This window comes from Condylura cristata, unplaced genomic scaffold (assembly GCF_000260355.1).
Source record: "Condylura cristata isolate star-nosed mole 26May11 unplaced genomic scaffold, ConCri1.0 scaffold00004, whole genome shotgun sequence".
In the NCBI taxonomy this organism is placed as follows: domain Eukaryota; kingdom Metazoa; phylum Chordata; class Mammalia; order Eulipotyphla; family Talpidae; genus Condylura; species Condylura cristata.
In genome coordinates, this window is record NW_004567105.1 from 68,641,825 (window position 1) to 68,654,695 (window position 12,871).

The 12,871-nt window shown below is 45.1% G+C and overlaps 1 protein-coding gene across 1 annotated transcript in view; it reads right to left on the reverse strand.

The window, feature by feature from the left end:
• MLH1 (mutL homolog 1) overlaps positions 1–12,871 on the reverse strand; it is a 36,865-nt gene that overhangs the window by 17,720 nt on the left and 6,274 nt on the right. Inside the window, exons 5-11 of the mRNA XM_004676323.2 lie at positions 12,209–12,281; positions 10,728–10,819; positions 9,225–9,267; positions 8,998–9,086; positions 6,736–6,848; positions 4,554–4,647; positions 3,505–3,658 (exon numbers count right to left, since the gene is read on the reverse strand). Coding sequence (XP_004676380.1) covers positions 3,505–3,658; positions 4,554–4,647; positions 6,736–6,848; positions 8,998–9,086; positions 9,225–9,267; positions 10,728–10,819; positions 12,209–12,281 — 658 coding nt within the window. The remainder of the gene's footprint in view (positions 1–3,504; positions 3,659–4,553; positions 4,648–6,735; positions 6,849–8,997; positions 9,087–9,224; positions 9,268–10,727; positions 10,820–12,208; positions 12,282–12,871) is intronic.

The following is a 12,871-nucleotide window of genomic DNA, read 5'->3' on the forward strand; positions in this document are numbered from 1 at the left end:
GTGTATTGGAAAGGCCGAGTATCAGTGACCAACCAGCAGCAGTGAGGACCCCCAATCCCAGATTATAGTCTCTAAATATTGTGCCCACTACAATAAACCAGAGCTACTTTGAGAAACAGTCAAATCCAGGGTTTGGGCTGGGAAAGCACAAAGTGAGCCTGTAACAGCTTGTCTTGCCAGAAAAAGGAAACTATCAAAGAATACTGGAATTGGATGAAAAAGGCAAGAACAGAGCTTGTAGGGGCTTTTGCTGGCCTAAGATGGAATAATTTGCACATCAAAGAAGAAAATAATTATAATTAACATCAGTTTGTTAACAGTTATGACAAAATACTACAAAGAAAATAAAAGAAACATGGGGGTGAGAGAGGGAGAGAGGGCGAAATAGAAGAGTCAGAGGGGGGAAAGTCATTATATGTCACTCAAGATTGCTAGGATACCACTTTGCAAACTGATATAGGGACAGAATTCAGCATTTAACTTTACTTTCTGGACTGAACTGTATTTCAGGATAATCTGTAGCTCTGGGCAACGAGGAAAGGTAAGTTATTCTATACAGAAATATCGCAGAGCTAATTAGCACAAAGGAAATAATAAAGCAGAAAACCATAACCTTGCAATCCAGGGAAATCACTGATTCGGGTTATGGTTACCAGTGAATGGTGAAGTCGGTACGCTAAATATCCTTGGGGAACTTTCTGATGGATCAATCAGCCCATCACTAGCTGACCCCTCTGTGGCACTAATCTCCAGAATCACATATCAAGACAGAGTGCGCCACCTGCTGAGACCGGTGGGAAGTGCATGGCATTATCTAGCAAAAAATAATTTTTTAATCTGTAGATAATCATACCTCTGGATCCAATTTCCAGTTTATAGGAAACATGGAGGATTGGGAGAAATCAAATGACAGTAAGAAGCAGCATTCAGCCAATCCAAAATGTGCATTATTCTACAGGCAGCCTTCAGAATGTTATCAATGGGCACAAAAACAAAGCAACTAGGGTGACTTTCAGAGACCGAAATGAAGATGAAAGATACAGCAGCCAAATGATAGAATCTTGATGGATAAATATTTAAAAATAAACTACTAGAAAATATCTTTTATGGATAAATGGGGTATTTGAATGGATTGGCTGTAAGATGTTATTATTAATTTTATGAGGTGTAATAAAAAGCACTGTGATTATGTCAGAAAAAAATTTTGATGCATTATGAAATACCAGGGAAAACCTAAATGCCTGGAATGTGCTCTAAAATATTCCTTTCCCTACCCCAAGTGGGAGAGGGACAGATAAACTAAATGACAAAATGTTGATGGTATTTGAAGCTGTGTGATAGCTTCATGAGATGTGTTGCATCACTACTTTTATGTGTTAGAAAAAATACAGAAAAGTGCTTTTCTCAGTGAAGTCAGTCTAACTCCAGTATCTGCAGCAATTGCGTTCCTTAGACTTCAACTAGGCCAGGATGGCTCCCTCTCACCCGCGGCCATCCAACTCATTCTAGGTCCTGGCGATCCTAGATTTATTGCCAACTGTTGGTCCAAACCCCTCACCCCTTCTCCCAAACTGCTGCGAGTTTCCCTCCTGTTCCCCTCCAATTCATTTTCCACATTCTTCACTGAACACCGATCAGTCCCATCAGTGGCCATCAAGTCAAAGCTATACTCTTTAATAAGCTGAAGAAAACCCCGCCCTGGTTTCCTTCGTCAGCTCAGTTTTCACCAGTGTAACAACAGGCCCACACTAAGCCAGCCGTGCTTCACCTGCTCACATGAAAGCACTTGGTGAAGGCTTTAAAACTACTGGTGCCCACGCTCTACCCCCAAGGCTTGATTGACTTGGGGAGGATGAAGGCGGGATTTTCTCCGTGCTTCCCAGGTGATCGCAATGAAGGCCAGGCTGGTACTCTGGGCTTTCAGATCCTCAGAGTCCTCTTGGCTTTTATCCTCAATGTTTTTCTGTCAGAAACAGGGAAATGTCCTTTTCATTCCTCCTCAATCGTGGGCTGTCAGCCTCCATAAACCTCCTTCCCTTCCCTGACTGCCCAAGCCTGGGAAAGAAGGCACCCTACCCCCCCCACCACCACCCCATCCTCTCCACACAGCCCTGTTTGTGCGTGGGCTGTAATCTTCAGGAGATGTGCGTTCCTCTGCGAAGGTAGGAACCCTCTATGCTACCTCTGCGGGCACCCAGCAGTGTCTTGCCCATATCTGGGGAGGCAGGCAGAGCACGAGCAGCAGGAAAGGGGTGTGGAGGCTAAGAGAGCCACAGCAGACATAAGCCAACCACAGCTGCCGGGCAGTTCCTGTGGCCCAGATGCCGCTCCCAGAGCTTTCCGCACCCGAGACTCCTTCAGCCCACTGGGCGTATGTGGGTGCTCTGCCCATCTAGGTGGGACCAGCCTCCCGTGCACGCACGGGACCTGCAGCATCTGAGCACTTCTCACCTCTCTAACACCTCGGGCTCATGCTGACACCCAAGCCCAGGAGAGCAGGCTGAGCGCCCATTCCCAGGCAGAACTTCCCTCTGCCCGCCTGCCACACACACCTTTCAGAGGTCACCAGGAGCGCCCTGAGACCTTTCACTTCCTCTCTGTCCCAAGAATCTCCAATCGCCTGTGTTCAGGGGCGGGGAGCTGCTCCAGGTGCATTTCCTCTCCCTACTTAGGGCCTGCCCATTTCCCACCCAGCTTCTTTCAGGTGGGTAATATTATCATGAGAAATATTTATCCTTGGTAACTTAAAAGGTTTTCTGTGAAGGAGGCCTCTCAGAATCCCACCTTCTGCTTGCAAGACCCAGTATAATTTAATGGGGAGACTATTTCCACTTTTGTAGCTTCTCTTGGGTGTTCTCACGAAGCTCCTGATGATACAGGACTGCCCCAAACCACATGTCAGAACTAGGAGGGGATACCAGGTCCTGTTATCCAACCTGCTTGTTTTACAGATGGGAAAACTGAGGGCTCCTAAGAAGGGGGGTAGCTTGGGAGCCTAGATAATTGACCTTATGTACTTAGAACCCGGATAACTAAGTAAGATGAATGGTGCAAGGCCCTATTCTAGATATTTACCTCTCATTGTTCGCCCACTGCTTACAACTGTCCTCCGGTGTGGGAATGGCCAGTTCCCCTTCCATGAGGGAGATGTGGAAGCAGACAGCCTAGGACTATGTGCCATGAACAGCCCTCATACCCCGCCCCTCCACTTTGGCATCTAGGTGGGATCAGCCTCCTCCTAAACATCTCCAGTGGAGAGGGACCCAGGAAGAGGGTGCCCCTATGTTTTAGGTAGCTCATTTCCCTGGGGAGCCACTGAAAGTGCTAGATGGAGGTAGGGGTAATACAATGCTTTTAGTGAGGTTCAAAGAAAGAAATGTTGCTGAGAGACAATGATCATGAAGGTCCTAAAGCAACAGATAAGAATACCTGGGCTGTTACATCTGCATAGCATGTTTTAAGGTGGCAAAGGTAAAGAAGCTGGTGGGTGAAAAGCGCCCCCACCTGGGTGAAGTACATCCGGGAGGAGTTGGAGCCCAGGAGTTTGCTCTCAATGTGCTGCTGCACCCGCTCCAGAATGCTGTCCTCGTGCAGGAAGTGAACTTCATGCTTTGTGGGATGCACATTGACATCCACATTCTGGGGGCTGATTTCTAAACTGGCAGGGAGAAAAGGGGAATTATCATCTTAGAATGGTGGGGGGTTTGGGGGGGTAAAAATCACACTCATCATACAAGGGAGGCTAAATGACACAGCAATCAAGACCTCAAGGTCAAATCTCAGTGACCTGGTTAAAATGCTGGCCCTGCTACATAAAAGCTACGTAGTTTGGGGGTAAGTTACACCATCTTTCTTTGTTAAGGTTCCTCATTCACAAAATGGATATAATATATGGTGGGAATTAAAATCATATAAAACATTTGCAGGCACCTGACATTTATTATATGTCATTTAATAACATCATTTAGGCTGCTAATACTGTGATTCCAAGATTAGCAGAATGTCTAGGTATGTCCTCTCATCTGGAACCATAAACCTGTGGGCAAGTCTATCACTCAGTTGTCTCATCTGTAAGCATAAAGCTGTCTTTACCTATTTTTCAGCATTATTTGAGGATCCAAACAAGAATATACGCCAGACAGCGTTCTGTCATTAAAATTTAATATGAAAGTAAGTTTAGAGGCTGGGTCAGCTATTAATTAGCTCCAAATCCACTTGCCATATGCTTGCTCCGGAGCTTTGTAACACTTTGTCAACAGAGGGCGCCAGAGGGACCCTGGGAGAGGAAGGGTTTCTCTGGTGGGGGCCGATGCCTTAAGATGTTCATTCACCTTTGTTTCACCAACACAGAACTCTCAGGGAGGCTCTGCTGCAAGACCCAATGTATGAGGGAAAAGGAAAGCTGTGCCCGTGAGAAGGCAGAGCACATTGTCCGGCCCGTGGCATATTATGGGGTTCACTCTGACAGAGCACTGTAAGCCCACCTCTTTCAATGAGGAAAGCTGAACAAACTTCTGTTCCTTGTGCGCCATGGCTGGGAGTAGCTGCATTACCTGAGATACAGGAACGGGTGTGTGTTTTTAGGCAAATATGCTGCATACACTGTTTCTATGGCTTTTCTTAAGGAAGCTGACTCTACCAGACGGTCTAAAAAAAAAAAAAATGAAAGTAACCAGCTCAAAGTTGTTCTGAAGAGCGAGGCAACAGGTGCATATTCGTATCAATCATGGCACTACCTGAGGAACATCTCTGGAGTGGCACCCTCTCAGATCCTGGGGGGGAAGGGGTCAGTTGCTGTTTCCCGGCATCTCATGGGGGATGTGCAGCTCTCGCCTCTTGCCCAAGTGGCAAAAGCAGGACGTTAGTACATTCTGTCCCCACTTCCTGCCCTCAGTTTACCTTGACGGGCCACCTTTGCGCTTGCTGGGCATGGTGGGCAGTGTGACGTAGCTCCACTAATGCAAATACGTACTGTCTCCCATTGTACACGTAAGCACCACAGAGAGGTGAGGTGAGGGGCGCAACTGACCCCTCAGGGAGTTCCGACAGCAGGTACACACACTGAGTCATGAAAGATGAGTCTGCCAGGCACTTCAGAAATACAAATAACTGGCTGTGTTTAAGGTAATTTAGAAGTTGAGGCAGGTTTGCGGGGGTGGAGAACAATGCAAGCTGGGATAAATAAAACTAAAAATCCCAGGGAGGTCTATTTTTAGAAAACACAGCTGTTTGTGCTGCTGTGACACATGGCCTGCTGCTGATCTGCTGTCCTGGGTCAAGGTAGCCAAGGATTTGTCAATGAGAAGCGTGGCCATGACTTTATCAACGAGGTGCCTACTAGTCTCTGAACGTCCATGGCCCTGGCCAGTGTCGCTGTACTCTGCAACACGCATCCTGCCCAAACAGGCCTGGCAGTGGGGGCGCCTGGTAAAAGGAATCACACTGCTGATGTTTCTGACTCAGTAAGGACTGCTCTGTGTCCCTGCCACCTGAGTGAGCCTACCGTGTGCAGATAACTGAGTCCATGCCTGCCGGCCTGACCTCTCTCTGCGGCTGGGAACTTGGCATCATGAGCGGGTTAACTGAAGTCGATGCAGTCCATGTGGCCAAAGCACCAACATGGGCTACTCGAGGGCACTGTGCTGATGTTTACTTGTTTACTTGTTTACTTGTCAACACATGTGTTACAGAGCAGTTATTGTCCATGGGTAGGGAAAACACAAGTGAAAACTTTCTGAGCTTTGATTACAGCAAACTTTATTATAGATCAGTCTTAAGTCTCCCCTAATGAAGTAGGGGAAAACCCTGTTAATATAAACCAGTTTAACAGAATGTGTTTATAAAATACCAGCTCTTTCCTTCCTTACTGTTTCTCTGTTGCTTTGAGCAACTGCTTTATAGTTGATTATCACCATAAGTGGGTGGGGGAATATACTGTTATCCGTAGAGAACTAGCAAGCAAAACTATAAAACTATAAAATAACTATGAATTGCTTTAAGCAATAAAGGTAAAAAGACCTATGTGGCGAAATGGTAAGAAATGAATAGAGAGATGAATCTTGTTTCTGGAGGAAAAACAGTCACAACAACATCTTGTTGTTGCCTGCCACTGTCTCTCAAACCATGTAATATGCAAATAAGTAAAAAGAAGAAGAATGCAACTAGTATTTACTAAATAAGTAGCAATCGTAAATAATATGTCAGCAGAGAGAAAAAGGCTGGAAAGGAATTGGAGAAAAATTCAAGTGCATAGAGGTAACGACCTCCTTGGTTTCCAATACAACTCTGTGTATCATCAATAATTCATTCCTTACTAAGATACTCTCAAGGGTCTTAGCACTCCACTTCTTTTCTTTAACTACAGCGCCTACTCCAAGGTTGCCCTCTCCAGTGTCTGCAGCAGTTTCGATCAGTGGGCCTGCTCTACAGAGAGAACAAACATCTGCCTACAGCCTGCTTGTGAGGTTCTGATGCAGCAGGTGAGGAAAGGATGCTGGCTCACAGGGCTCTGGGCTGTCCTCTCCTGGGCTCCAACTCAAAATTGAGACCTAGGGTCAGCAAACAGTCAGCGAGTAGTGAGCACATGTCAGCAGGCTGAGCAAATCTAGGCCTATCAAACCACATCTCCACATGAGGTTTCTCGGAGGGTACTTCAAACTGTGAATCGGGAATTTTCCCATGGTCCTGTAAGAGCCCCGTTGGCTGGATTTCCCCACTTGCTTTTATTTCACTTACGGTTGATGAAGAGTAAGAAGATACACTTCTTCACTGAGTAGTTTGCATTAGATATGTAGCCACTCATCTTGAAAGCAAGGGTTTTATCCTCACATCCAACTTCAATCAGTTCTCTAAATGGAAAAAAGACATTTTGAGGCTACTGAAAACGCTAGAAAATCTAAATATTATGAAGAACCAGACTTGGAAAAATCAGGGCTCCCTCCCAGATTTGCTGAGGTGACATCCCTGCACCCCTCTGTCAGGCCACTCATTCAGTCTGTAATTTCAAGCACTTATTCTGTCTGCCAAGCACTGCTCTACTGCTAGGACACAAAGCCAAGTCTAAATTGTGGGATTGTATGTGCTGAAATGCTCATGCATCTTAGTAGCTAAATTCCAACGATGATATCCCAAAGAATTCATCTTTGCTGAGTTGCACCATCTGGCTGGTATTCCCCTCAGAGAGCCTCTGAGAGGAGGTGAGATTAGTAGGTGCAAGAAAGGCCTCACACAGGCCTGACTGCCGCCCTTGGGCCTTCCCGAGTGCTGGGCCCACGGCCTGGAACATTTTACTCCTGACCTTCTGTCAGCTGATTAATCCCCCTCTTCCCTCATGTCTCAGGCGTTCCCTCCCCAAAGAGCCTTCTCTGACTATCCCTGACTTGGAGAGGTTCTTCCATTGTGCCTTATGTTTTCCTTTGAGGCATCTAGCACAATCTCTAAGGAATGGCAGTAATTATTTCATGTCTTTCCAACTAAGTGAGTCCTCTCATGGTAAGAATCAATGCTGTGTTACTCCCGACTCTCTCCCTATCCTACAGCACAGAGCTGAGTCAACAGCAGGCAGTCATTAAGCCTTTGCTAAATGGATGGCAGAAGATTTTCATGCAGTAATATGTTCTGAATCTCTGAGAATATGGCTTTCAGCATTTCCCACACATGATGTGAACCAGCAAGCCCTTTCTTCCCCAAATGACTCCAGGCTTGTGTTCTGGAAACACACTTGGGGGACTTCTAATTTCCCCCACTTGGGGGGGACTTCTCATTTCTCACAATACCTAGGAATTTCCTAACAACTAATTCTAACTCTTGAAAGTTTCACTGTACAACATAGCTTTCTCTGTCCTGAGAACATAGTTAAAAAATTAACACCTAATTAGAAAGGAAGGGTAATTTAAAGCTACTTGACTCTCCCTCAGATAGGAACTTGGTTTTGCTCAAAGAATGAATACCTTGTCTTTCGAAGGAGAAAACTGGCTTCTGGGATCATTGCTGCTACTTTTAAGATTTGTAAGGAAAAAAATAATAAAATTCATTAAAAAAAAATTTTGTAGGAAAAGGCAAATCAGGGCCATTTTCACTCATCTGTATGTCTCCACTATCTGTAAGCCTCACATACAGAAAGGTCTTAGCGTTATAACTCAGATGATGACATAGGCCCGCTGGGCTTTGTCCCGTGCTGAGATTTAGCCAAGAATCTATCATGTAAGCGGTGGTTTTCACCTGCAGAGGGAGTGCAATGAGGAATCCGTAATGCAAGCAATTTCCCTTCTTCTGCTTTCTGTGACAGTGAAGACTTGGGGACACAAAGCTGCTTGCTAGCTGCCAGACAAGGAGTCTTTAGGGTAGAAAATACTTAATCATTTTTACATCCTGACCTTTTCCCACAAAGTCTGGAATATGAAGGGCAATTCCTAAATAGTGAACGCAGTGAATAAATCCTAAAGTAGGAAATATCAGGTGAAGGGGACACTGAAGACTGAGGCAAAGAGAGGTCTCAGTCTGATGCAGGGTGAGCACCAAGAGATAACACACCACAGCAAGTGGGGATTATATGAAATAATGACTCTTAAGAAATCTGAAGCAAGAGGCATATTTGATTAAAGTAAACTCTTCAGGCAAGTGCTACCTTGACAGTCCAAAACAATGTGATGAAATGATAAACCAAGACCTGGGATATAAAATATTTTTTAAAAATAGATTATCAGGGCCCTCCCTGGTGGCACAGCGGGTTAAAGCACAGCACTAAGAAGCTAAAGCCACTTCAGCATGAGTTCGATCCCTGCCTGCCCCGGAGGAGATCCACATGGCGCGGCAGACCTCTCCTGACCCGCCCGCTGCTCCCCTCAGCAGTATACTTCGTCAATCTGCCTGTTCTGCTCCCCGCTCTATCTCTGATGAATCCTATCACCCTCCACATCTCTGGCTTGTACCCCAGTTCTGTATGAATAAATAAATCTTTAAAAATATTAAAAAAAAAAAAAAGATTATCAAACATACCGACTAACAGCATTTCCAAAGATGGAGCGGATATTGTCCACTGTTGTGGCATTGGGCAGTGTTCTAACATCAGCGATGGTCTCGCCTTGCTGATGGGCAGAGCAGAAAATTGGATTCACTGTTTTAGTTATGACTGAAACAGCATGACTTAGCTCCATAAGCAAACTATACAAAAATCCTTCTTTCTCTGATAATATCTACCCATCCCCTATAAATCAAGAACTTACTTTTTTAACCGAGAAACTAATGCCTGAATTATGTATTGAATACCTGGCAAAGAAAAGAAAACAAATAGTAAACAAATAAACAGTAGGCACAATGCATGTGTTTTAGCTTAAGTATTAAGCTCTTGGCTTAATAATATAACACACACACAGAGCTGCATCCGCCTCTACATGTATCTTGCTTTACCCACCAGACAGTTGGCCAACAGGCTGCATGGCGATATCAATGTGAAATTTTGGTTGAGTCAAACAAAACACCAAGGTTCCATTTTGTATTGAAAGGCTGTAACTAGCCTAGAGGATATCATACTACAACTTCTTTCCTGCCAAGAGCTCTATTTTCAGTGTTCCAGAGGCCTGAGTCGTTTCAAAGGCATCTTGAGCACCTCACTTTAACAACCCATTCTCTCCCAGAGCCCCTCAAAACAGCACCCCCACTTGCTTTTTCCTTGACCCAACAGCTTCTGCCAGGACCTCAATACTCACTACTCCTCACATGAGTGGAAGAACTGTGTCTAACAAAATACACGGTCCAGTAACAGTGATTCACTTGTCAATAACCTAAAACCAAAAGAGCCGCCCACAGCATAGCTCCTTTATTTTTTGGAGGTAATTAATCTTCAGGCACTGGCGAATGGGAATTTCAGGGGAAGGCAAAGCTGTGCCACTTTATTATGGGCAAATGTTTCATTCACTTTTGATTTTTAGAAATTGCGAAAAATAGTTAATACATCTCTGTTCCAATTCAAGAACATGCAGGCTTAGATCCAGGCAGGAGCCTCATGGCTAGCAGATTAAATCTATTATGAGCGCCATGCTGCTTTTACCTCTTTCCTCCTCCTTCTGCGAACAGCCTCTCATTTTCCTTTGGGAAACAACTTCCCTTTTCTACGTGATACACCTTTTGTTAACTGCCAATTAAAAAAACCTCCCCGTAGGAATGGGATCAAAAACAGTGGGAGGAGGGGAGTGCACTGGACTATGGTGATGGCACACGGGTGATTCGGTGATGGGAAGCCCGAGTCTATCTGCCCCATAGACCTGGGCATATGCTGTGGGGGGAATCAAGCTATGCCCATCACTCTTTAGCAACTGGCTCCTAACCCTCTCCCAGAAACACTCTCAAGTAGAGCCAGGAAAGAATGAAAACAATTGCAGCAGGGAGACTACATCAAATCCCCAATACCACCCTGGTTCTTGTCCTTCCCAGGGAACAGTTGTCCGCCCTGTTTTCACTATTGTGTCACTCCTAGGCCTAGTAAGTTTCTTTGGGGTTCAAGTCAGCTTTTGCTTATCACCAAAGAAACTTCTCTAACACACAGGTTAACTACTTGCTCCTGGCGAGCTGGAAGTCCAAAATGGTGACTAACCCTTGACCAGAAACAGTCTGGAGGCCAGTACCATTGCCTTCCCTCCAGCTCAGCAGCAGGTCTCAAGTTTTAAGCACCAGAACACATTCCTTTGGTGAGACCGCTCAGAGGCCCCCTCCCAGGTTTTCAACTGTACCTGCCAACAACTTCCAAAATTTTCCCATACTCTTCACTTGGATTTTTTAAAGCTTTCCTCCTCGTGGATATGTTGTAAAAAAGGTCCTCCACCTGAATAGAAATTGAGTTTTTTCCTTGTAAGTTCATGAAAGGACATGAAAATTAGAGCCCACGCTACTCACCTAAAGTAGGCTTTAGGTGGGTTCACGGCAGTGAATCCAAACATATTTACCAATAGCACAGTTCCCAGCCCTGATTAAGGAAGGGGCAAAAGGAATAAGGGATATGATTCCCTCCATCCCCGTTTATTTGCTCATTTCACAAATAGGTACCCAACGGCACCCCGTGCGCTCTCTCTCTCTGTACCTGAGGGCTGGCACTCTCTCTGTCAAGCTCTTGGCTTTATGCTGGCAAGAGGAAGACAAAGCACTGTCTTACCCAGGATAGCACACAGTTTAGTGGGGCAACATAAACACACAATTATAGCGTCACATGGCATTCAAACACAGTTTTCAAACAAATTGTAAAATTTCTAAGGCCATCTGGGGTTCTCCGGAATCAGTGTGGCCACGGTGACACCAGATGACATGCACTCTGAAACCCACCTTCATTCCTGCCTCTCCAGCCTCATCCTGTCTAAGGGTCAGTCTTCAGGTAGACATGCAATAGCCAGTGAGGTTACAGAACAGATAGAGGGGCCTCCCTGGTGGCACAACGTGTTGAGGTGCAGTACTATGACGCTCTCCATAGCTACTGTAGCACAAGTTTGATCCTTGGCCAGGGAGCTGACCCACATGGCACAACAGACCTCTACTGTCTTGCCTGCTGCTCTCCTCAGCATTTCACTCAACCTACCTATTCTGTTCCCCACTCTGTCTCAGGAGAATCTTCTTACCCCTCTGCACCTCTGGTCTATAACCAGGTTCTTGTATGCACAAACAAATAAATCTTTATTTTCCTTAAAGAGTTGTTTGTTTATGCATACAGAACTGGGGTATAGCCAGAGGTACAGGGGTGGTAAGAGGATTCACCAGGGACAAGTTGGGGGCAGAGAACCCAAACAAATGTATCTTCAAAAAAAAAAAAACAAACACTCCCTTTTCACTTATGATCCCATGAGCGGGTAGCCTTTGTTTCCTTTGATAAGGAAAGCTAAGAGTGAGAGCCATTAAGTAACTTGGGACACACAGATGTTGCATGGCAATGCTGGAACACTAACTCATGTCTTCTGGAACCATTTCAAGTTCTTTTGATATCCATTATCCTGCCACTGATTTCTGCCCTCGAATAAAAGAATCCCCCAGCCTCTTACAAAAGATAAAGGGTTGGGCAGGCTGCCATGCCACAAACAATGTCTAGCTCGGGGGCTGATATCTTGGGGGCTTCTAGTAACGAGTAAAAATTAATTTAAATATTTCTTTGAAAACTCAGAAGCAATTTTCTTTTTCATGTCAATATCCATACAAAATTCTTATTCAACAATTCATATGCTGTTCTTACCGTGATCTGGGTCCCTTGATTGCCTGCACAGGGTTTAGGAGGGGCTTTCAGCTTTCCATCTGAGTAATTTGCTCTATTCAGAAATAGGAGATTATTAATATCAACAGAAGAGATACTTATCCAAAGGGTAAAAAAAAAAAAAACTTGTAGTAGATTAAAATACAGCCGTGTTACCTATTGTCTTAATTACCATTTTTCTTTAGACTTTTCCCTACTTCCGTAATTCCATACTTCAAATTGCAATCCAAAAAAAAATCAAACAACAATCTACCCATAGTTTTGCCGTTGCCTATGAAATCAGTAGTTTTTCTGGTAACTCTACTACCATCTCTCAAGAGTTGCCATGTACAGGCCTTAAGGATGTGTAGGAGAAAGCGAAGAGCAGAGCGCCTCTGAGCCAGCAAGGGTGGATCATATAGACAGTTTGATGGCAGAAGGTGGCGCTTTCTAGATTCCACCCCCTGGGCCGGGGCTGATGGGAAACAGGGCAGAGCTGAGGCTTGGCAGTTAGACTGGTGAACAGGGGCATTTGGAGAAGCCACCAGCTTGCCAGGCAGTGTTTTGGCTTAGACCTTGGTCTGCTCAGTGGGTGTTACCTGGGCTAGAACATGGGCCAGGCCAATAATCTCCTCCCACTCTTCTTGCTCCCTCTTTCACTCCCTG